The sequence below is a fragment of the Tyto alba genome, unplaced genomic scaffold (assembly GCF_018691265.1).
Source record: "Tyto alba isolate M040663 unplaced genomic scaffold, T.alba_DEE_v4.0 Super-Scaffold_8, whole genome shotgun sequence".
NCBI classification, from domain to species: domain Eukaryota; kingdom Metazoa; phylum Chordata; class Aves; order Strigiformes; family Tytonidae; genus Tyto; species Tyto alba.
Genome location: NW_024881329.1, coordinates 7752365 through 7778246, shown reverse-complemented (window position 1 = coordinate 7778246; position 25882 = coordinate 7752365). Strand labels below are relative to the sequence as shown.

Genomic DNA, 25882 nt, shown 5'->3' with positions numbered 1-25882 from the left:
CTGTGTGGGAGGGGGCCGAAGCGCTGACAACTAGAAGGTTAAATGCTCGCTGCCCTAGAGAGGTGCGTGGGGAGGGAGCTCGCTGGAAACTCGTCACATGCCTCTGGGCCGAGAATCCCTCTCCCAGCGTCTTTTCTTCCTCCAATTTCTTGAAGCCCTCTGAAGTAAACTGATGTAGTGTTATTAATGGGGTCTATAATACTCCACTCGAAAGCCTGTGCGTTGCAGAAGAGGGAATGAACTTATCTAACTGGTCAGCGAGAGATAACAGTAGAAAGACTTTTCGCATCCCTCACCCGCTGTGCACAAAGGTAAAAGGGTTAAGTAACAACAGAAGAATTAAGCAAGGGTAATTTCTTACTGATATGTGGAATAAGGTTTGTGTTTCTCTCTGACCTCACTTGTGGGGGTGACCTGCACTGCAAGAGTCCCGTGAATTTTGCTTGACTGTTGGAGGAAAAGGGAGGAAAGGCTTTTAACATCTCCATTAATACCCTTTAATAATAACAATAACTGGGTGATGTCTTAATCCCAGTGACTCTCTGTCGGAGGGTGCCTGCCAACCTGTATCCATTTCAGTCTGATTGACGGGCTAACAGCAGGATGCTGCCTGCATCGCAGAATCGAGAGGCGCAGGTGAGCTGGGAGGAAAAACTGAGATCTGAAGAGGGTTTCCTAATAGGGGTATTTGGGTTCTTTCAAGTGTCGCAGATGTACTCATTAAACACAAGGAGCTCGGGACCGGTGTGGTGGTGATGTAAGGAAATGAAACTAGAACCGTTGATTATCCAGACAGTTCTCAACAGCCTCCTTCCAGGAGATCTCATGAGTGGCTGTATAAAAGAGAATAACGGTGGCGATGGTAGAGGTAAAGGGAATTAGTGCGGGGTGCACTTAAAAAGGAGTAAAGTAGGAAACAAACCCCCAATGAGAGGAGTGTGGAGATAGAGCAACGAACTGTGGTGTTGCCTGGGAATCTCCTGTGCTGTTGATGAAGTAGTTATGCTCAAGGAGAAATTATGCTCACTTTTAAAAGTGCACTGGAGAAATCAGGGACAGGAGGTGAGACTGAGAGAAGAAACTCTTTACGAAGAGGTTATTTTACCTTTACGTTTCTTTCTGCCTGATTCAAATGGGCTCCACTTGCCCGCTCATCTGTGAATGTTAGGAGGGGATGCTGGACCTGCATAGGTTACAATTGGACTAAAATGGAAGCTTTTGCTAACCAGACCAATCTCATTTGAAATCAAGCTTGAATGAGCTTGTTAATAAAAATGGGGTCTGTTTTACTTCCATAAATGGCTCTTTCCACCCCCCCCACCCCCCCCCCACTTCCCAGAGGCCAGTCTGATTTCTACTGTCTAAAAACCCTAGCGTTGTGGCTAGTATCCAGTTCTCCCCTTGATTTTAAGAGGTTTTGCCATGTGGGGAGGGGGTGGGGGGTCGAGGGGCTTTCTTTTTTTGAGGTCTCTGGCAGCAGTGGGGGAATTCATAGTTATTACTGCGTGGAGAAGGCAGGATTTCAGAAATATCCCCCCCCCCGGTAGTCCTGGTGCATCGCAAGGAGGACGCTTGCTGCCTAGTAGGTAGAGGTTGCAATGTGCTCTTTGCTTTTGCATCCCCGAAGGCTTCTTGGGAAGCTGGGCCATGGCCACGGCCTCAGAGGCAGCCGCCCGCCCTTCCAGCTCCGGGTCGGGGCTGGAACGGTGCCCGAGGGCTGTGTGCTGGCCTTCGTGTGGCACCGGCCTCACCCGGGCAGTCTAGTAACGGCTGTACGGCTTGGTGAGGGAAAAGCCTCCTTGGCAGGCACGCTCCGTGGTGCCGAGAGAAGGAGTAGAGATGCAATAACACTTTTCGGTGCGCTTTACAGATATCATTGAGGATGAAGGGGCAGACTGAAAAAATAACAACAATAATAATGTTTTTGACTTGATGTGTTGTGGCATCGTGTCAAGTTTTGTCAGGGACGTAACATCATTTTGTATGTTTGAAGTGACATAATATAACTTGACTGATGCAACATGACTTGATATTAGACAATACCGTTTTACAGCGGAACTTTGGCAAATATCCTCTCGAAACAAATGTTAGGAGCTGAGAGAAGAGAGACAGGAGGGAAAAAGAGAAAGGTTGAGAGTGAAAAACTTCAAGGCTTGCATTTGAGTCAGTTCCACTGCGTAAATCACTGCCGAATTTGCTGTGGGCAAGCCAACCTACGCACCGTGCAGTGCATTTATAAATTTCAAGATAATGAGAGTTGAGATATTTCTCAAATACATAAATGTTTTGATTACAAAGACCAGATTTCTGCTTAAAAAAGTAAACTAACATCAGGTATCATGATTAATTCCGACAGATTGTGTTAATTGTAGTTGACTTTAATTGCTGTACAAATGTGTTGAGGATTAGAAAACTTTTTTTATTGTTGGTGTGTGAAATGAGTAAGCAGATAAAGCATTTAAAAATATCTGTTTGCAAAGAGAGTAATCCAGCCTGTATGACGTGATGAAGCAGTAGAGGAATAAAATCTACATTGATCCAGTACTGTGTATTTTTTTTACAAGTGCGTTGTGTCTGCTAGTTTGCTCTGCCACAAGTCAGCTGCGATAGGCAATGGCTAACTTGGTTTTTATCAAGAACCTGCCTTTCTTGTAATTAGCAAATAGCATAAGTTCAAACGTACCATATATTTGGGGGTAAGTTTGTCCTTTTTGAAGGTGATAGGGTTGAAAAGTATGCAAACAGAAAGATGGAACGTTTTTCGAGTTCACTGTTCTCTAATGGAGGCCAACAGTACTTTAGAAGCATTAAAATACCTCAAATTTAGAAAAGCCTGTGTTTTTATTAGTTTTTGCACTAATGCTTTTAACTATTGGACTCTAATCTTTCGGATAAAGTCCTCCTTTTTAGCCTGTGATACTTCTTAAAATAAAATGATTATTTATGGTGGTTGCACTCTGATGCTAAAATACATATTCAACACTCGCAAACTAGTATCACTAGGAAACAGGAGTTGTTCAAAGTACTAGATGAAAACGTTTCAATGGAAAATGATACATTTAACATCAAATATGCTCAAGCACTGTTCGGATTAAGTATTCTGAATGAAGGGGGAAGGAAAAGCCACTTCAGCTGGGGATAAGGAATCTAATTAAAAATCAGTATTAAGGCTATATAACTTGAGCCCGCACTCATGCTTTTTAGAGTACTGTTGTATCAGTTGTAAGAGGGAGGAAGGAGCATCATTAAAGCAGGAATGAAATGTTTTCTCAGATTAGAAGACAGAGATGAGTGAAATGGTGCTGTTGATCTTGGTGGCGAAGCGGCTGATCCCGCAGTCCTTACGGGCACCATTGGAGACAACAGGCGACTGGTCTCAATGAGGAGTGTGAGCTGGGAGAGGAAGGATAAAAGACATGGCTCCAACTTGTCACTTTATATTTGGGTGTTGATGGCATCTCTGAAAAGCGGAGCAGACCTGCAAGGGTTTGTACCGCCTTTGATTTGTTAAATTCATTTGAATATCGACCCAGTGAAAATGGAGCTATATTCTCTAGAGCATTCCCTGAAACTAATACGTACATGTGAAAACAAACCCAAAATGTTTGTACAGAAAATTAGTATCAAGTTTTAGGTCACGCCAGATGCGTGAAATCTAGCTGCGGGTGGCAGGGCCGGTGTAAGGCAGCCCGCGGCGCCGGCACCAGCTGCGCGGAGTTGGGAGCCCGGCCGGCCCCGCGCAACGCCGCGCAACGCCGCGCTCCTGCGGGGCCGGGGCCGGGACGACACCCCCACGGGGTGGGGGGGGGGGCGGCGGGGCCGGGCAGGGACCCCCCGGGGCCGGCGGTACCGGCCCCCCCCCCCCGGCGGGCGGCGGAACCTGCGCGGCGGCGGGGCCGGGGCCGGGGCCGGGGCCGGGGCCGGGGCCGGGCCGGCGGTACCTGCGCGGCGGCGGTACCTGCGCGGCGGCGGTACCTGCGCGGCGGCGGTACCTGCGCGGCGGCGGTACCTGCGCGGCGGCGGTACCTGCGCGGCGGCGGGGCCGGGCCGGCTGCAGGTGGTGCTGCTGAGCTGGGAAGGCTGCGGCTCGCCGGGAAAGCCGGGCAGGAGACGGAGAGGGGGCCCTGGGAAATACGTGCATTTATTCAATAGCAAGTGTGCAAAGCTCACCAATTGAGAGACGCAGGCAGCAGCAGGCAGGCTTAGGTATTCTCCCCTCTCTGAATATAATTTTAGATTTAGATTCAGCTTAAGTCCAAAGGGAAAACACTTTATAAGGTTGAAAGCTGCATAGTTGCAACAGCCAGGGTTATGAGCTATCAAATGCAATTACATTAAAATAGATTATACTGTGTAAATTGAGCCATTTAGGAGGTGGGAACCAAAGAAACGGCTCTGATCCCCCCTTCTTTCTAAATTGCAGTTTTAGTTCCTTGCAATTCTGAGGCACAAAAGTAGGTGAGACTGCTTTTGTATCTGCAAAGTGCTTTATTTCTGAGTGTAATTCTAACTGAGTGCAATCTAGGTTAAAAGCTGGACAACTGGGTAATTAGAGCTCACTTGCTGCTAAAGGACGATCAGCTGTACCGTAGCTCATTTGTGTTCCCAGAGACTTGCTCTCCTCTCCCCTGAGCGGAGGCTGCTGAAGAAGAAGCGTCTGTCCCCGGACTTTTCTTGATTGCAGAGATGATGGTGCTGGACAAGGAGGACGGTAGGTGGGCTGAGAATGTGTGAGCCTGTGCTTGGTGTCTTCTGTGTGCTGCTAACGGAGAAATAAATAGTTTTGAAACAGATGCACATCACAGTGCTCTGCTTTCAGCTTCTGATATTTTTCTCTTGTGTTGGTAAAAGCATGCTTGCCCTTTATTTTGGTTTTTTAATCTCTTTGCTGGTATGATCGAGCTAGTCAAGAATGGTTTACCCTAGGCTCTGTTTGCTGAAGGACATAGCAGAAACAGCTTCGTTTGGGGTTTTTTTGGTAATATCTACTTAGATTGTTATTTCTACAAGTTACTCATATATATCCATTTTAGCCTGCTTATTTTAAGAGCTTTTATTGTAAATCTAATTTTGAGATTTTCTTTCCATCGCATGTCATTTGGGTCTCTTTAATGTGTGCCTTTAATATCTGTTTCTCGCAGCTTTTCTTCATAGCCATAAACATAATGACAATAAGCTAATAAGCTGCTCTGGCAAAGAAGCACTGGTTTATTCTAAGAGTTTGCTTCCTTCTCTAAGTGCCAGAAGTGGAGGTTCACTTGAGAGGTAATTTAATGAATGAAACTGAAGGAGAGCTTGACTTATTTTAGGACTTCACCTATACTTATTTTTCTAAAGCTGACTAGTCCTCATCAAGGGTGGCTAAGGGGTACAAATTGATGTAAAGAATAATGGACAGTGTTAGTTGGTAGTTTGAATGACCCAATGCCTTCTTTTGCACGTTGCCTCCCAGGGCGTGCAACAGAACGGCTCGGTCACTGGTAGTTTCTAGGACGAATGTGGTAAGTTTAATCACAACTTTTTAATGAGGTTTTTCTAAGGCTGCTTTGTGGCTTCGGTCTTCCCTCATAGCTTGTACAATGGAAACAAATATTAAAACTAAGGCAAAGCAGAACACTTCTGTGGCCATCCAGATGGACCTCCGTCAATGGCGCTGCCTCTCGCCAGAGACCTTTACCTTGGCAGCACTTTTTGTATTGAAAGTGGGAACTACATCTTAACTTTTAACGCACATTTATAGCTGTTATCTCCTTGTTTCATTCCACCTTTATAAATGTATGAAGTGTTCCATGTAAAGGGTGTGTTGCTGGATTCTCTGATCTTTTAAAATTTTTATCAGAAATGTCTTTTAATGTTAAAAAAGAAAAAAAAAAGTCATAGGCAGTTGTCATTTGGAAGTAGAAGAAATTACTGAATATTTGCAAGACAGGACACAGCTTTTCACAGGGAGCCAAAGAGCTTGGAGAAATTGGAGGTTGAGCATTTTGGCAGTAGCATTGATTTTACTTGAATATATGTATCGCTTTTTAAAATATTTATGATAAAAATAACTTGTAATTCAAAGTTATTTGCTTTCCTGTGTCAAATTGGTACTAATCTCGTATTGTGAATAGTACTGAAAGCTGCCCAATGCTAATAAGTTGGAGTGATATGATTTTTGTTCCTCAACCCATATCTGTCCTCTGCTATTTTAGAACTGAATTAATACTGTATTGAGGGATAATTGGGAAAGGCGGTTTGATTATTGAAAATAACGGATGCATGCTCACTTATAACCCAAGGTCTTCTACTGAAGTTTCTCTTCTTTCTCTCCCTTCCTTGCCTCTCAAAAAAAGGGTGAGGGGGGAATACTATTTTTACATCTAGTATTTTGAGGTCTTTATTTCATTGATTTCTAAAATTATCAATCTCGTGTATTCATGTGCATAGAATCTGAATCTAGTTTCTGGGATGGGATGGGAGGTTTTGTTTCATTCTGACGTGAAGCACTGAAGACAATGAAAAAACGTGAACAGACTTTTCACAAAGATTTTACACCTTTAAAATACAAGACCAAGCAGAAATGCATCATTATCAGTGCCCACTTGTATGCGCATTCAATCAAATTTTGACTGAGAGTTGACCAATGTGAGGTCAGTACCTGTGTATAAGTTGTCTTGCCCTTCTGAATTTATTCTCTGCTAATTAAGTTGGCATCCTAAAACTGTGAAATAATCTTATACAGGGAAAAAAAAAAATCCTTGGCTTTATTTCTGTTGGGATCTCATAAGTTTCTTTGTTAACACAGTAGAACTTAAAAAAAAAAAAGTAGATGTGAAGCATCTGTTACACATCTTCTAGATCAGCTTTGCAGTTGACTGGACTGTGGATAAAAGACACGCTAAGTGGTTGAGTATTGCTTATGCTGGGAAAACAAATGAAGCTAACAGGGTTTCAAAGGCTTTGAAGCAGAGTCGCTCTCAGAGGTGTTCAGTTGTTTTCTTTGGCAATATAAGTTGAAGCAAGCTAGTTTACTTTATTAGAGGCATAAGGCTACTCTTGTAACCTTCCTCTGACTAAGATGAATTTGGCTGACTGACCTTATTTCTTTCTGGACCACACGTGTTGTGCTGGGTTTGGGGTTTTTGTTTTGTGCCCTCTTTAGAACTCATCTCTTTTAAAGGACAGCAGCATTTTCCATATTTTGTTAAATCTTCCTTTTCAGTTTGTATTTCCCTATAGAACTATGTTCTGCTATGATGGAGCAATGCAAATCAAGTAGAATAGCCCAAATTAATTCTTCACATTGGCGGCAGTATGATTGCCTGCATGGAATCAATAATGCATCATGGAGGGATCAAATTTTGGAGTATAATGTGTGAATAATGCTTGACACAAAACAAAAATTCAGTCATCATAATAGCAATTAGGAAAAAGCTGCAGCTTATCCCAGCTGTAATCTCTGCTAACAATGAAGCACAGCCTGGTAATCAGCATGTATGGTATGAAATGCACTAATAGAAATCACGGCTCTTTGTTATGTGGGGAGGGGTGTGAAAGTTTCCTTTTAGCTAACTTGTACTGTGTTAACTAGACATAGTATCCTTCAACCAAATTGAGAGTGTGTGCAGTTGTAAAAACACTGATCAGCTGTGTGTTCATCCCTATGTTTGCATAGACAGTAACACCCCAAATCACGGATCCTTTGTGTTTTCAAGCAGAGCTCTGATTAAATAGATCACAAGAGTAGGCCAAGTAAATAATATATCAGAGGACTCCATTAAACATCTACCCATATACAAACCTTGGGGTTTATTTTAAAAAAATCCCCACCATTATTTCTTTAGAGATTAAAAGAAAAATATGGATACTCCGTGACTGTGTGCATTGGGGTTGGAGAATGGGTCTTAGGTTGATGGGAGGTATTTAGGGCAATGAATATTTGGTAATTTGAAACTGGATTAGCAACAGCAGTTGGGTTCCCTGTTGTGTAAGAGCCCATCTTATCCTGCACAGAAGGAAAGGAAAGCAACATTTGGAATTAAAAAAGTGGTGAAACTGATTGTATAATGGCAGTTACATGATGCCACAGTGCCCTGGCCAGGAGAGCAGAGCTGTGGGCCGACTTCACAAATGAGTATGCCAGCTGCCATACCAGGTACCTATATGTAGATGGATATGGAGAGATCTCTACCTCCAGTAAGGTAGGTCCTGACAGTCTGCTTCTATTGATAAAAATCATTATAGGCAAAAAAATAAGGCATGCTCAGGTTGTACACAAGCCTAATATGAAATAGTGCCATATAGGAAGAAGAGCTGCTCTACGTGCTGCTGCTAACTTGTTTTTTTAACATACCTCTCTCACATACATTTATTGAAGAATCATGCAAAGAGAGAGGAGGGGAAATGGCAGGGTGGCTTTCTTCTCACATGGCATGGAATTGAATTTTTCTGCTGCCTAATATTCCTGAAGCTGCTTTTTTTTTTTTTTTTTTTTTTTTCCTCCCCTTCCTACACCCCTCTACCTTGGACCTTCTCTGTGGTCTGTTGTTGCCTGAATTCCCATTTAAAAAGAAACACTACACATCTTCCCAGACATCAGCTTATTCAAAGAATGTTTGATTCGTGTCACCAAAGACCCTGTATTTACCTATTTAGGTGGGTTACCTGCTGGATTTTGCGGGCTTAATCTTGTCACACGTGGTGTTGGTGTAATTTCAGAGGTTTGGTCTGGCTTTAGTTCAGGACACTGTCTCCTTTTGTGATGCAAAGGTACAGCGGTGGATTCGTATATTTATGAAGAGGAGGCAGAAGGTTGTAAAAGCAGGAATAAGGCCAGAGCACACTTGGCAGCAGAATAAACCATGAGACTCAGTTTGGCCAGAAATGACCAAAAAAAAAAAAAAAAAAAATTGGAATGTTTCTCCAAAAGCTGACCAAGTGTGGAGCTAGAGGTAGTCTTCCTAGAGGTGCCCCTTGTTCCTGGAAATGACAAATACAGAGTCATGAGAGTACTGTGAGATAGTAATTGCCTAAACCTTTTCAAGAAATAGAATGTACTGTGGTTGGAGCACTGATAACCTGGATCTCTATTTAGTGAAATCTCACCCTATGGGAAGAGGAATGAAAGGAGTTAGCAGGACTAATAGGAGTGAAGTGCTTTGTATAGGAGTATTCCTGCCAGGCAATCAAATAGTTCTTAGTGTTTGCTCAGACTAGATAGCTGAAGGATCTGGGTAGGCATCTGTGTAGGGGGTCATCATTCTTTGTTCCCAGATGCTGGTGAGATGTGATAGTTGTCTCGTTGACATAACAAGTGTTAAAACTGCATAGGAACATTTTTCAGCTTGGGTAATAGGGTAAAAGAAGAAGCTAGTTCTTGGAAATTAGTTTGCTCTAATTTTGTTTTAATACAGTAGAAAGGATGCTTGTTACTCTGGCAGCAGAACATAATTTGTCTTCTTTGGAGTTAGTGTTAAATTTTATTATCTTTAATAGATACAATGTGAACATGTCAGCCTGTTTGTCATAGCCCTTCCGAAAATGCTCTCTTATGGTAGAATCTTCGGAAAAATTCCTTTTAAGAGCAGTGCATTATTAATAAAGTAATCCATTAGGTCTGGTGATAAAGGGTCACAGCAGAGTCTGAAATACGTTTCTTAAATGGTTAAGAAATTTATCATGGTTGGAGGATTAATTGATTTCATTTGGAGGCTTTCTTAAGGTTTTCAGGCTTTGTGTTTAGAGATGGTTTTACTCTCTTTGCAAATGTGCTTGCTGCTCAAAGTTTTGCTTCGCTGTCATTAGCGTGAACTATTACATTTCTGCTAAAGGCAAACTGTTCTTTTAGCATTATGACTGATTGCATCTGTGAAGAGTCTTACTTAGGTAAAGAATATGAAACTTTATGGCAAATAAGGTATTTTACTTGAAATCAATTCGAAATCAGAATAATGGTATCAAGCAATAAGTGTTGCGGTGTAAGAATAAAAAAGGCACTGCAGATGCTGCTAAATGCTGAACTATAAAACTCTAATGGGTCTATATCTTTTTAAAATTGGACAGAACTGTCATAATTTAGAATACATAGACATTGTTTTAAACCATATAGAAAGCACTGCCCCCAACTTCAATAATGTGCGTAACTGTTGCCAGGGAATGATTTATTCAGTGAATGTAGCTCCTATTCACTGAAGACTTGGGGGTGGAGGGAAGGGCGATTTAAAATGAAAGTTGTTCACTATTAGATTAACATAATTAAACCTATAGATGGTCTGAGAACAATTCACTGCAGCTACTGTTTTTTAATTCTCAGTAAGTGTGTGTCTTCTGTCCTCCACCAGGATGACTCCCGAGCCCAGGTTTTCAACTGCGATGTTGGGTGCTATCTGTGCAAACAGATGCTTAACTCTTCTTTCCAGTGAACGTTCTTGCAAACTAGTTTCTTCATACATTGCGCATCCAAGCAGATAATGAATGCTGTTGTCCAAGCGTAGAGGGTTTTTTTAATTTCATTGAACATTTCTGAATTCTTTATGCCAGTGTTCAGAGTTCCTTGCATGCTAATCGAACTCTGAAAGGGTGATTTGGGCAGTGAAAGTAATATTTGTCTTCTTTTTAAACTGTTGATTTTAACAGTTCTAGTTTTTCTTAAAGAAAAAGTGGATGGTTGTTGCATATTCATGACTGAACTGCAGAGAACTTGGACCAGAATTAAACAATTAACCCTCTCACCAATGTAAACATCCATTTGAGTGGAAGCCAGGGACGTTCCTACTTGGTTTATTATGGATCTGAGATATAGAAATGTATTCCAGAGGACTGTGTTTCTAATAAATAAAAAGGCATAATGAGAATGTAACTGGGAAGGAAGACAAAAGCAGCCATGCTTTAAATTGTTAATGATGGTGCCAGTGGCTGCAGCTTTACCACAGCTGTTTAAATTGATCAGCTAGTGAAAATGTTTTGTTTTGGCATTTTCCCTGCATGTGCAACTCTTTCGAAGGGACTTCTGGAAGCTTTTCAAAGGGGAATCATGATCTTTTTTTAAACCAGGCTTAGAACACCAGAGTTTCCAGTATTTTGAAATCCAATATTTAAGGATGCAGTTCAATTTTTCTTCTATAAAGTTTTTAGCTGATGAGCCATTGCTTCTCCTAAATTTCCTTTACCACTCTTCTTTCTCTTTTTTTTTTTTTTTTCTTTTTGCTTCTTCCCCCTCCAAAAATATTGCAAATTACTTGCTACCTATAAGAGATGAGGCGACAGCACGCTTTCTAACTGTCCTTTTTTCTCCATCTCCTCTATTTTCCCAGTGCTACTGAGCTTGATCAGAAAAGCAGAAAGGTGCTATGTCAATTTGCTATGAATCTTTTGGTCAAGCATCCAGTGTGAAATTGTTCTGTAAAATGTACGTTTTTAGAGGGAACTTGCTACTAATTTGTTTCCTGGTTGGCTCTACCTTGCAGCTGATGTGAGTTAACCAATACCTCTTTAATGCTTGTATCATTTTCTTCTGTTCCAGAGAGATAGGTATACATTTCAAAAGGATGTGATCCCTTCGAGTTGAGTAGGTAGGGTAAAGTTGTACTTTTTGTATGTTGACAAGTGACGTGGTAGAGGTGTACAGGTGGAGGACTGGCTTGAGGTGGTGAGCCTTGGTGTGCTTCATAGAACCTCCTGCCTTGGATTCTCACCTGAAGGAGCTTGTGAGCAGACCTACCTGGGACCTTGTGTGAAGCTTCCTCCTGGCACTCATGATGGCAGGTGACTCGTGGGTAGGTCGTGCCTTAGATAATGTTGAGCAACTTGGTTTCTGCCTACTGTACTTGCAGTGGGGGGTGGGTATTGAGCATTATTCAGAATCCATTATATATTTATCTTTATACTCCTTTGTGGAAAATTATTTCTGTAAGTACCCTGTTATGGTTATGAAAGCCCCAACCAAGCATCAGTCTCAAACCCTTTGACCTGTCTGCACAGAATGGAGATCTGTTTTGAAAAGGTCTCCTTTGTATCTGTTTTTACTCCATGCCCTTCCATTCATTTGCCTATACAAAGCAATAAAGGGTAAAACTAAAGTAACATAAATTGGTCTGTCTTCCTGAATCCATGTCTCGCTAATGTACCCAGATTAACTCAACTGTAAATTGTCTCCTTTGGATGTCGTGTCTTGCTAAAAGTTTCCTATATGATTCATGATTTGGATTGCTTTTAACAGCTATTGGCTAAGCAATATGGTAAATGTACAAGGTGATGCAATTGGCATTAGTGAGAGGATGCACAGGAGCATGTAATGCAGTCAATACTACATTAACTACTGATGCCCAATTACAGAAACTGGAAGAGTGGCTTTTAGGAGCATTAGGACTTGCAGAAGAGCTGAGATCACCTGCCGCTCCTTGCCTAAAAGCTTCACCCTTTATGCGCTGGGATCAAAGCAAACATTTAGTTGCTATTTTGTCATGTATAACAACGAAGGTATTTTTCCCCCCTTTTTTTTTTTTTTTCCAAAAAGTGTCACACTGATGCTTTTAGCACATGTAAAATCCTATCTCCATATTTCAAGACTCTCCTTCCATCTCCTGGGGCAAGACTTTATTTGAATAAAAACTCTTTAACCACCCCTGCATTTACTGTTTCTCTGAAGCTTACTACTTTAGCCATTTTTTCTTTTAAAGAAATACTAAGTGCAATTTAGTGTCCTATTTCAGTGTGTCAGACAGGGCTCCCCTTCGCTCCCCCCAGCTCCTTCCCTTTTCTAATCTGTATATGATTGTTTGTGACCTCAGCTGGCTTGAAGCCTCTAGAAAGAGTGTTTTAAAATACAACCAGATACCACATAAAACAGGATATTTGAGTGTGTGACCTCTCTGCAGTCCACATTCAGATTAAGCACACATTGTTTCCACCATTGCTTTTAAAACCCATTTGCAGTAGACGGCAAAGGACCACATTACACTAAAAGACAGTGCATACTTTTAGATTGAGCTGAGTGTGATCACAGCTTCTAAATCCATTTTAAAAATAATGAGCAGTGTCACTGCTGCATGGCAAAGCTAGCAACCCACAAAGTTCCTCCGGACTCAGAGCAAGATGGGAAATTAAGCAGCTTTAAGAACACTGAAATATTTTAATATAAAAGACAGCTGGCAGGTGGCTTATTGCTGTTGTTGCAACATTTGTCTTTACTTCCAGCTATGATACTTGGCAAATCGCTGCTGCTTTTAATTCTCAAAGCATTTTGCCAGTATTAAGGAATTTGTGCACCCCAAGTTAGCGTTCCCTTGGAACTAAGGTGTGGGTATCCGGAGGGATGTGCCCGACCCCCCTGAGGTGTGGGTGGGCTTCTGAGCAAGTTGTCCCAGATTTGTTCAGCTCTGCTTTCTCTCTGCACAGCCCTTGCTGCCCTGCCCAGCAAAAGAGGAGGGTGGCACCTGCAAGGCCATCTCTTGTTGTGGCACAGTGCTGGGCCTGGCTCCCACCCTGGGTTTCGAGGTCAGAGCTCAGCAGAAGGAGGGAGAGATAACTTCTGGATCTCCTGGGAAGGACGGAGTGCTGTTGTAACAGTTGCGGTCCTTGACTGCTGTTGGGGCTGTTGTGTTGATCCCCTCTCAATAGGCAATTTTTAAAATTTTTTTTTTTAATGTCCCTGAAGTTCAGTCCAAGTAATTACAAATTGTTGAGGAAAAACCTTCACTAACCTATCTTCCTACCATAATTATGAGCATCAGTCATGTTCCCCTCCAATTCCTGCCATGATTACAAGTGTCAGTCGCGCTCCCCTCTGCCGTTTCATGCATGCGACAGAAAAATGAGGTAAGAATGTGCTGTAAAACATCCTGACAGTCTAGAGGCACTTCCTTAGCGGCCCGTTTTCGGTAGATGATGCCTTAACATCTTAGCCAGCTGGTGTGTTGGTTCTCCATGCAATTGCTCCAAGGTCCCACAGAGCTCTGCCCCATCCCTAGTGACCGTGTCAATATTCAGCTGGTCCGGGGGTGTTTGCTGTGGCGGGGGGAAGGAGGGACTGGAGGGGCAGGGGCAGAGGAGTAGCGCTGTTATTTTTAAGAGGACTGTTGCTTTCAGTTCCTGATCGATGCTCTTTTGAACGTCTGGGGGGGAGGGAGCAGAAGGTAACCCGCTGGTTTTCTCCTTGCACTAATGTGTTTAAAAGGTGGCACCATCAGTGGAGGCGTGGGAGAACTTGACTGAGCTCTGCCTTTAGCACAGCTTCCACACAGACAAGTATCCCATGCTTGATGCACTTTCCAAGCTGTACAAACAATGCTTTAAATGTCTGAAGTACCCAGCAGGGCAAGTCAAAACGTCCTTGAGCAACTTTGTATTTAGACAGTGTTTTCTCTTTTCCTTTGATCAGGAGGGAACAGATGTGTCTCTTCTTGTGTGTGTTTGCGCACACCCCCTGATGCACATGCATTCCCTGTCCTTGTGCAGGGGCTGCAGTATTTAGGGTAGGCTGTTATTCCTCTTTGTTCTTTCTTATTACTGTTTTTTTTCCAGAGAATCTAAGTTGGAATTTAGAGAGGTCGGACTAAACAAGGTTTTAACTTACTCTCGCTCATTCCTTTATCTCTCTTTAATTTGAATAGAGGAAAAAAATATATATAATAAGGCTCCCTTTAAAAAAATGCAGGCATATGTATAATCGATTCATTGACTAGACTTTTTGGGGTTTTTAAGCATTCAGTCTAAGTGGGCTGCTCAGTGAAATTTGTACATTCATAAAATAGCTGATTGAAAAGCAATATTTCAGATAAATACAAGCCAGCGATCTATCAGCAGTTGTAATAAAAGCTGGGCTTCAGGCTGTGATTTTATTTTGAAATAATAAGAATTGCTTTATTCTTTTTACTTGAGTTACCATGGTAATTCTGTCGTGTAGCAGTGTTATATTGATTTAGAAAGTGGACAGTAATATTTCTTTTGTGTTATTCTGTTTCTAGGGGTTGATTTCTAATTTCCACTTGGAGATTACTTTTATAAATTTCTTAAGTCCTTCCACTTTTTTCTCTAGCAGTGTAATTTTCCTCTCACACATTGCTATTTTCTGAGCTTATTGGTTTGCTCTTATTTTAAATTAAACTTGCTGGTTTCAAATATTGAAATGACATCTTTGTCTGTGTCTATACTTTGGTTTAGCAAAATATTACAGTCTGCTGTTTTATGCTTAATAATTTAAGGGAAGCTTTATGTCTGCCATCAGTGGTTGTTGGTAACTTATGACTAAACCAACACAGAGCTTAAACCTCTGACATTTTAATACTGTGTAATGGTGCTTCCACCCTGAACAGTACTTCTTTTTTTAAATCTGTCTTCTGTGTGTATACGCTAAAGAGAATGACAATTAAATTCTGAAAAGATCAAGAGGAGTTTTTGGGTGGAGCTGGCTTTTGGTCACTTTAGGTCTCCATCGCACTTGAGAGAACCACTGGTTCTATCCATCATGCAGGTACCATTCCTGGTCACGTATTTTCCTCATGCAATTAAGAAGCTTCAAGTTTTCTGAAATCAAAACTTTGACTTGCAAAAGTGTGTATACATACCCAGTGGCTGACAAAAAATAACAAACTGCTTTAGCTCTGTACAGGATTGTTATACCTCGGCTATGGAGCACTGCTCTTAGATTGCTGCTGCTTTAAGAAGTGGCAGCCTAAATAGAATGTGACTGTTCCTTGTGGCATCTCTTTCTTTTTTTGTGAATGAGAAAGAATGCTTCCATTCCAAACCTGGGAGATGGGGGAAATGAAGCTCAAGCATCACCGTTTTCAGAAGTTGTATTTTAGATCCTGAAACCAAAGCCATGAATTCTGCTTTCAAACAGAAGTTATTCAGCTTATCTTTTAGCATAGAAGGTGGGAAGGGTACTTGGTGAGCACTGAGTACAAATTTCCTGATCTCATGAAAATGCCACTGAAAGGTTTTGTGGTTCAAGTAACTGATGGGAGGGGGACTGAAGTCTTGTTCTGTTGCCCTTTGGTTTCATTCCTGTGTGAAGCTCACAACAGTAAGATATGGAGTCCAAGAGCCCCAGCTGATCTCTGCTGGGATCGCTGGACCAGCTACAAGCAGGAATTACCATCAGCTGAACGTGACAGAAGAAGGGAAGGGTGACATGGACATGTGGTGATTGACTTCAAAAGTACTGAGGTATGAGATAGCTGGGAAAAGGCAAATGCAATCTTAGAATGGATTGAACAAGAAACTGCTAATAGTGATCACTGTTAATAATTCTGGAGAGAGGCACCTTGTCTATTGTGGGTTAACCATGGGTCACTCATTCTCAGGGACAGTAAATCCATGTGGAAATAGGGGCAGAGAGGCTGTTTGTGAAGACAGAGGGGTCCATGCTTCCACTTGTCTGCCTTTGCAAAATGAAGGCTGACTGGTCTGCCCTGCATGAGGACACTGGGAGGGGAAACCAGGGAAGAAGGAAAACAGACTTTTTACCCCAAAGGATTTTATTGTCATTAGAACAAGTAGTTGGAAATGGCTAAGAATATTTCTAGGCTAGCAACTTGAAAGCTTCCAGGCTTCAGAAGAGTTGGTCTCTAGATCAGCCTTCCCCAGAGAATAGTGGAAGCACGAAGCTGAATTGTTTGGGTTAGAGAAAGAGATGGTATGATAGCCTCCGGCTGCAGGAGGTGGGACTCGCTAGTCCTTCTCAGTCGTCAGTCCATGCTGAGGCATTTATGTCACAGTGTATGAAGCCCTGTCAGTGTTTCCATATAAAACCCATATTTTCATGAACATTCATTTATGGTGAAAGTCTGCGCATAAGATCCTGCCTGAGGATACCTTTTTCTTTCCTATTAAAATTTTATAAACCCGTCACTTGGCTGGGATTTTTAGTTGTCTGTGAAAGTAAAATAGAAGGAGGGCCCTGATGGGGAAGCATAGAGAGTATAAATGTCATTTTATTCCTCAATGCTCCCTTTGAAAAAAAAACAAAAAAACAAACCCAACAAAAACAACAACAACAAAAAACACAACAAAACAAAAAACAACCAAAAAAAACAACCCACGAGCTTACAGGTGAACTCCTAGATGGGAATGGCAAAATTCATGTCTGCACGTTCCGAACTTCTTTTCAGTGACCTGATTTGGTTTGATCTGAGTGCGAAAATGCATAAGCACCTGCTGTTCCCAGAAGTCTCCCTAGCTTTTCTGCATGTGTGTTGGAGTGCAAGTGTTGCCTCTGCTGCTTGGCTCGAGAGCAGTGATCCACAAACTTTAAAACTTTCAAATAGGTCTTGACCTGTGAGACTGTAATGGCCCTTGGAGCCTTTACGGCCCATCAGGTGATGTCTGTTACACATTAGTCTGTAATAGCTCCAGAATAAATAACTTGATTTTTTTTTTTTTTTTTTTTTAAAGTCAGTAATTATATCTCTCCTCAATGGAGGGCAATGGCTCTGCATGCTAAAATGCAGTTTTAAAGTAGTGCAACAAGAGACTGTTTAATGTCTCTGACAGTCTCGGCACTGAGAGCAAGTCTTCTGCTTTCTTTCTCATTGCTTACTCATATTACAGTACATCCATGCTACCAGGAGCTGACATCTCACCCCACATTCTTTGTGATGTGGCAAACAAGTATTTGATACTATGGGTCTCCTCAAAATAATGCTTTGGTCTTTCCCCATCACACCTGCTTTTCAGGAAGAGCTTCAGCTGATAATTTGCACTCATCTTAGCAGGGCTCTGTGCTCAAGAGAGCAATCTTGCCATGGTAGGAGAAAGGACTAGATGATTTAATAGACTTTTTTTTATAAGTGTTTCTCTCTGTATCTGATCTTTTCACGGGATACAGTGCTGCCTGCATCCTAAATTGGGATTTGGGTTTGCTACCCCCTACCTAAAATATATTTTCTTTCCCGATGGTTCATTCAATTATAACTCTAGGATATATCTTCTGGGACTGAGTAATTGGCTGGGTCAGAAGTAATCTTTATTTTCACTAGAGAGATGTTTACAAACTGATGCTGTAGTATCTCTTTAAAACCCACTGAGAATCTGATTAAAGGCCTGAGGATCTTCTGCAAAGATTGCCTGCTCCCAGTTGACTTGAAAGGGTCAGCGTGCTGTCACAGTTTCGACGACTAAGAATTAACTTAAGGCTGATTCAAATGCTACTCTCTGTGTACAGCATTGATTGGACTGCTTTCAGATGGCAAGAGGTAACTTTATACTGTAGCATGTGTGAACTCCATTTAGTTAAATAGGAAAGCTGAATGAATATGGTTGCTTGTGGCACAGGAGCTCAAAGGTGAACACGTTCTACCCCTTCTGCCCTGAATTAAATACTTCGGGGAGAGTGGGAGAGAAACATAATTCTTGTGGCAGCATACTTGGGATACTGACTGCTGCAGCTGTTCTTCACCCAGTGCAGCTCCTAAGTTTAGCATAATTTTTTCTTCTCTTCCCCTACGCATGGTCCACCCTGTGGGCTTGACCTTAATGAGATAGGATTGCTTGTAGTGGAAACAGCAGCAGAGTGCTCTTTCGAATGGGGGGGAAAAAACCCAGACCTGATAAAATTAGTTCGGTGCAGCATTATCACTGCCCCTTTTTCAAGAATTGGTAGTGGCACTAAGACTTTCAACCTGGTTTCACGTGAGCATCAGTGCTAAAAGGCATTGTTCATTAATGTGGGAAACAGCTGGTGTTAGCTTGTACAAAGCTGTGGGGTTTGTGTTGCCCTGCTTCCAGTTGCTGGCCTTGGAGTAGCATTTAAAAAGGCCCTGCTGAATGCAACCCCCTGACATAACGATGTGCTTTGTGGGAGGCAACACCAGGCTGCAAACTGGTGTGTTCCAGTGCTGTCAGTGTGTGCACCAAAGCAGGCAGCGCTGCTGCTCCTGCCGCAGCTGAGCCCGTCGTGTGGGGGTTCTGCAGAGCACCTGGTGGAATGAAAATGGGTTGAGCTGAGGTGTGTTCCTGGGGTCGTGCTTCTGCCTGCCAGCCTCTGCACCGAGCCAGTGGTTGCCTCTAGCCGATGGAACAGCCAGGGAAGGTGCCCCACCAGCATTACACCTTCAGCCAGGGCACGGGGGCCAGCTGGTGTAAGTCAGCGAGCATCTTGGTGCTTCAAAGAAAAGGTGAGGATTCCTGATTATTTCTCACCTCCTTTAATGTTTGGTGACATTAAAGGCCTTTCTGGTGACAGTGCCTAGGCCCTTCTTGGGGTTTCACAGATGCACCAGTGCTGTCCACGAGTGAATGATCTCAAGGGTTTGGTGTGCCTGTGTCAAAGGGTTCAGATTTCCCTGAGCAGTTGCTGGGGGGTTCTTCCTAGTGCTGTCTTAGAGTAAGTGTGATGCAGCTGTAGGCTGAGATCTTAGGATAACACCTAAAGCCTTGGTGTGGTTTTTTGCTTTTTCTTGATTTTTTTTCTGGGGGGGATTTTTTTGTCTTGTAACTGTTGTAATAAGTCCAGGAGGAATTGATGCTGGTAATGCTGATTGACTCTGAGTTAGAGCAACCAGAGAGGCCATGCTGCAGTAATGTACTGCTCAGCTTTATTTGTGCTCAGCGCAATTTCTGTGTTCCCGTGGGCAGTTACTGTGCAGTGCTTCTGTGTGGTGGCCACGCTTGCATCCAGAGTTGCAGTTTGCCAGTGGTCACTCAGAAATAAAATATGCCCTGGTGAGATCCTGAGTGAGCTGAAGGCAAGAGCAACTGCACCAGCCAAAGTAGAGGAAAACTAAGTGATTTTGACATCTCCTGTAGGTGACCAACCATGAAGTCAGACAGTTTTCTATCTGCAAGACTTGAAAAAGGACACCAGAGACTGGCAGTCTCGTCATGCCTCTCCCCACCTCCCCTCCCAGTCTGGAGGAGCTGCTGCCTCGTGGTCACTGTAGTTTAGTTGTGGCATGTTTCACTGTACACAACTGGATCCATTTTTTGTGCAGTAAACAAATCTCTGATTGCCTCTTGAGACAAATATTTTGATTTTCTTTTGCCATTGTAAACTTCCTATCAAATTAAACAGTGTGTTGAACTAAGGAACCATAGACATGTCACAGCAGCCTCCATGCTACACTTGATGGATACTCAGTGTTTGCTTTTGCTTCTTTTCATCCTGTCTTCTTTCTGCTTGGGGTGGTTGAGTCCTCCTTTATCACTGAGCATGCTCCATGTGTTTAAGTCTCCAATCATGACTTGTTTCCCACCCCCCTCCCATCTCAAGTAACTAGATAAAAATTTGAGCTCAACAAAATCCTTGTCAAATCCTGATCTGTACTTAAGGTTTCTCAGTGTGTGCTGTTCTCATTTAGCGTGTAAGCTCACAGCACTGACTTTCCAAAGAACACTCCTTGGTGATGCTTAATCAAAGAAAGCAAAAATTTCTTGGTCTTGGCTTAAGTTTCCATTAGATCTACAGAGCAAGCCAGTTGTGAAGATTATTATGCTGGTTCCTGCTACAAGAGCGAGTCATGTGAGTTGTTACTACAGAACCAGCAGTTGAACAGCATGACGAGTCTCATTTTGTTTCGGTGAAATGAATACTCTTCAAATGGTATTAACCTGGTTAAAATTGTGCTTATCAAAACAAGATCTGTGAAGCAAGCTAGGTAAGTGCATATTACCATTTGAAATTGTATGAGAATGCAGGAGGAGGAGTTGATTTTGAACTTTCCTCACACTGCATATCATGATCGAGTGCTTGAGGCAACTTTATCATCTGAACTGAGTCCATCATTAAAGAAGTAGTGTTGATAGCAGGGCTGTGTTTACTCATCATTTCTCTGCAAGCCCTCAGAGCGCTCCTTCCGCTTAAGTGTTTACCCTTGAGTTTAGCAGAGATGCCTACCCAGTGAAGGAAAGGTCTTGCACATCCTGTGGATGCTGAATGAAAGTATTTCCATGAAATAAATGTTGAAGGTGCTTCTTGTGTCTTGGAAGAAATCAGTAAGACATAATGTAGGGAAAAAAAAAAACTAACAGGACTTGACCCTGCTTGTGTTTATATTTGTTTGGTGCTGTGCTATGTGAGGCAGTGTGTGCATACAGAACAGCAAGAAACAATCTCTGAGTTAGAATGTTTGAATTAAGCATCCAAATAAAAGGTTGAGAAGGGCAATAACAGTAAAGTAACTTTCCCAAAATAGCAGCATTTTGGTAATCTGTGGTGGGATGAAATTCTGGTCTCCAGATCTCAGGCCTGAACACTATATGCTGAATTGATTAAAAAAAAACCAAAACAAAACAAAACAAAAAAACAACAACAAAAACACACAAAAAAACCCAAACACACAAAAAAACCCCTAAAACAAAAAGCAACAAAAAAACCCCAAATGTGTAAGTTCATGTGATTCATGCTTCAGTACCGTACCCAAGGGCAGATCATCATGGGTGCTGGCTGTCAGTCTCTTTCTGGTTTACTCTGAGAGTAAAATTTTGTGTTACACTGTGTCAAATGCTAATCTGGCTAAGGCTTTCTGTACTGCTTACGCAATTTAATATGTCAGCCTCACCTTCCCCCTTGCTGGATTTACTCTATTGTACAACATGAATTATGGCAAAGTGTTTTCATTCTAAAATAGAAACAGTTTGGAAACAATGCGCAAACCAAATGAAACACACACTCTACTAGAAGATTGCTTGGCAGCGATGTTTTAAAAATATTAGCAAGGATGTATGCGATAAAGTACATGAGTATTTTTGGAAATGTTAAAGAAAACTGGGACTTCATGTATGGGAGGAGAAAAATGTAGTCACATGGGTTGGAAGCAGGACGTACTGGGGATTTTTGTGAGTTTCCGGTATTACTGGCTCTAAATCAGAATGACAGATACAGAGGTAAATGGAAATTGTGTGGAACCTGCTATTTTTCAGGGTTTGTCAACATTTAGTCTTTATTTTACATGATGACCGATCAACTAGTGTTTAGTCTTCTGGGTCTTGCTTGGTTTTGGCTGGTTTTGCATGGGGTGCCTCACAGGAGCCGGATGCAAAGGAAGAAATGGGAGGTGGCGAGTGTAGCTTTGCTCCTCTTTGTGCCACAGTCCTGTGCAGAAGGCTAAAAAGGGCAGTTTCACGGCCAGCTCTGCTGCAGAGTAGCAGGGTGCTTGCAAGCACCTGGTGCCTTCAGCCCTTGGTGGCTGTCCTGTGGGGCGTGCTATGGAGGGAGCTGGTGGTGTGTGCTGGCACGGAGCTGGGAGCCTCTGCTGCAAGCCACGGGCAGCTGAAGGGCCACCGTGGGCAGCCCCCCCGCCAGGGCCAGGGTGTCCTAGACCCATACCAGCTCTAGCTCACATGAGATGCCTGGCGTGGAGGCCATGTCTTGTCCCTGCTTGTGAGTGCATGGCTGAAAGACATGGTTTGATGTGTGGAATGAAGAGAGGAAGAGCAGAGACTGTGGCAGAGCCCTCCTCCTGTTTGCCCCGGTGCTGGCTGTGGTGCAAACCCACTGCCTCGGCTTCACCTGGGGCTGCGGCCATTCGCCTTCTGCATCTGAAGGAGCATGTCCTGCTTTATACCTCCATCTTCCTGACTTCTTTCAGACATCCATGTGGCTCTGTACTCATCCTGCCTCTTCAAAAGATAGAAATCTTCATTTCTCCCTCCATTTCTGAAGAAGTTAGATTCTTGAGTCCTTGAATCATTTGACTTGCCCTCTGCTACGCTGCCTTTGCAGCATCCCTTTTATATAATCACCGCTGCTCACAGTATTCTGTAATACAGCCCCACTCCTCTCTCTAATAGACTGCTATGATGTCCATGACTTACATCCCTGAATTTTCATTACTGCTACAAAGACTGTTATGCACTTTAAAAGGGAACAGATGGATTCTTCCCTATTTTGGAAGAGATCATTCGTGCCTGTCCACCTTCTCAAGTTCACCTATTTTCATTACTTTAACTTAAAATGATTTGTGGAGCCTTCTGAGCTCTCAAAATTAAACTGGAGCCTGAATAAGATTTGAACCTAGATTTTCCTCATCTAACCTAAAGTAGATGATAGCTTCAAGGGAAGACCTAGAGAATAGTTCATTTTGGTTATAGTTCAAAACAGTAGTCAGTCTGTTCTTTCCCACTGTGCTCTTTCAGAGTTGCTCCAAGGAAGCTCACAAAGAGCCCTTCTGAGATTGAAGTGGGAACAAAGTGCTAATTGTTAAATTATCTTTTGTCCCCCCAAACCTAAGGAAAATCATCGGAAGGATGTTAGTTGCATACAGAGTATTTCTGTCTCCATCCAGTGTTGAGTAGTCTGTTTTAGAAAACCTTTATGTTTTGTCCTTTGCAGTTCTCAATAGGCTTTTGCACTCAAACAATGTGGACTCTAGCAGGTGGCATTTTTGGCAAATGACCTCTTCTCAATACCAGGATGTTCGGAAGTTGGCCTTTCTCATCATTTTCAGAACTATTAAAATAGGAGGTGAAGGGCAAATGTACTACTAATAGGGTGGAGATGCTCTAAGATCTTAGACCGGAAGAAAATCAAAATATCGGTTTCCAAAGAATTGAGTAACCGGTGAAGAGCGTGGTCTAATAGCTGGGTATAATAACTAGCAGAACTTCTCTCCAGAAACAAATGACGCAAACTTACAGGAGCAGGTCTTCTGCTGTGGCAGAGGTTAATTATACGCGTGGTTCTGCAGCTTGCAGGCGTTTTCTTCTGTGCTCTGCTCACATTTGCCTTTCTGATGTGAACTGCAGTAACATGCACAATTTATGTGTCTCTGTCTGATTTTGGTTAATTGTAGTAGTAATTACTAATTTCCAACCCTTGACCTGCTTTTTTAATCGCATTTTTTAAACAATCTTTGTATGCCGTTTTAGCATTTGGTGTTTGGTTTTTAATTTAGATAAATTATGCCGAAGTGTTCTTGAGAGAGCTGCACGCTAAGGTCAAAAGCTTTGTCTGCGCATTGCCCGTTTTCTTTAACCTATTTTAATAATCGTAGCTGCTTTCTTTAATGGGCAGCTTTTGCCTGAACGACGCTAAATCTGTCCTGTTTAGACCAGGCTGCCGATGTAGCGGTAAAGCGCAGAGCGGCCCCGGAGCCCTCGGGATCGGGGCTGGGGGGTTGGCAGCACCCCCAGCCCCGCAGCTCCCCTAACCCGCGCCTCCGCAGAGCGCCGGGGACAGGCTGCGGGCCTGGGGGCTCGGCAGCCGCCCCGGCCCCCCGCTTCGGCGGCCCGCCATCGGTTCAGCTGCCCTCGCCCCTTGCCGCCCTTCTTGGAGAGCCTTTCCCTCCCCGTGCCCCCGTAGGTGACGGGCAGAGCCGGCTGCTCCGCGGGCGGGCGAGTGTCTGGGGCGGCCGGTAATGCCGGCGGGGTGAGGGCCCGCGGCCCGCCGAGGGGCTGGGGGCAGGCGGCGTGTCACCCCGCAGAGCAGCGACGGCCAGGCGTCCCCGCGAGCGGCAAGGGCTCCTCGTCTGCCTTCTTGTGGGACGGCTCTCAGCGTTTTTTTTTCTTTTTTTCAGAGGCACACCTTTTTTTATCCCTCTGCTCTTCCCAGGTGTACAAAAGGGTGTATGTGTTCACAGGTAGAGAGGCGGTTTGCTTTGGCTGTTGGTGGTAAACTGTGCTAGATTTTTGCGGAGACCGCTTTTCTTGCCTTTCTCTCCTCCTCCTTTTGCTTTCAATGGGGAAAGTTTAGCAGGTTCTGATGTTTTCAAACTTTGAAACAGGTATTAAAGAGCAATTAGCTGGCCTGCCTCCCTGGATAAAACAGAGAAAGCTCGCCAAAGATCATCTTGTCTTTAAACATTTGTACAAATCTCTTGTCAAATATAGGAGTAATTGCCTTTTCCCCCCTTTCTTTTTCGTCTCTCCTCAACCGCTTTCAGTCCTGCATCTGGTTTAATATAATGGGTCTTTGCATGAATGGCTTAGTTAGCCAGAGTGGTAATAAAACACTTTAAATTTATTGTGACATTTGGATTTAATTAAAAAGTACACACTTAGAAAAGTAAAACATAACGTGTAGAGGGAGTCAGGAAGGTTTTTCTCCTTTTCTTCCAAAAAGCTAATTAGAGTTGTATTTTAAATTGTTTATGTGCTGCTAATCATTGTAATAAATCATTTATACCGAGAAAGACACACTCTAATGTGCTTGTGTAACTGTTTATGCTCTCAAGTTTCTATCATGAACAAATTGATCTGGAAGTGAATTTATTAACCACTAGGGAAGAAATCATTAGTGCTTTCTCTAAATATTCCCCAGGTACACTTTTATTATAGTAGTTTACTGTTTTAACTAAAAGTAACGTTACAGGGCCTTGGTTGTAATTATGATGCAAATTGACTTTCCATCATTTAAGAGGAGGGAAAACTGCCTTTTTGCTGGTAATATATATCTATGTCATACATGCCAGAGAGCCTCACAGCTTCCAAAGGATTTTTTTGCTGAAAACAAAAAGTAAACTTGTGGTTTCAGAGGAACTAGTTGTGGGGGACTTTATGGAAGTTTTGAAATAATCCCATGGCAAACTGAATCTCTTTAATCTACCTGGCCTTTGCTAAAGGATATTAGGGCAAGGTAAACATAGCCTGTCACATTAGATCTTTTGCATCTGGCAGCACACTTACGAAGCAATGTGGTGCTTTCAGAGTGTTGGAGACCACTTGAAATCTCCTGGAGGTAACTGGTGTTGCTGGTTCCCTTTCACCAGTGAAGATGCTGATGCAGAGATTTTCATGCAGAAAATCAGTAGCAGAACTGCAATTATAATCTGAGGCTTTCTGGTTCGTGGTGCAGTTCCTAATCCAAACTGGGGAGCTGTTGGCATCCCAGCTCTTCCCGAGGGTTTTTAAGGTGGGCTTGTCCTGGGAGTCTGGAGGTGGTCACGGAGCTGCGTGTGAGGGTGCAGGGAGCTGAGGTCCATAGGGATTTGCAGCCTCCTGGCTGGGGCTGAGGAACAATTTCATG

General features: G+C 42.9%; 1 protein-coding gene across 5 annotated transcripts in view; it reads left to right on the top strand.

Moving 5' to 3' along the window:
* LMO1 (LIM domain only 1) overlaps positions 1 to 25882 on the top strand; it is a 69277-nt gene that overhangs the window by 8169 nt on the left and 35226 nt on the right. For 3 of the 5 annotated variants that reach the window (XM_033006852.2, XM_033006853.2, XM_042785119.1), the window contains one exon: positions 4610 to 4711. The exons of 1 other annotated variant lie outside the window; for it this stretch is intronic. In XM_033006852.2, coding sequence (XP_032862743.1) covers positions 4687 to 4711 — 25 coding nt within the window. In that variant the 5' untranslated portion in view covers positions 4610 to 4686. Of the gene's footprint in view, positions 1 to 4115; positions 4207 to 4609; positions 4712 to 25882 lie in introns of those variants that run through there. One more of the 5 variants, XM_033006854.2, reaches the window with a different exon arrangement.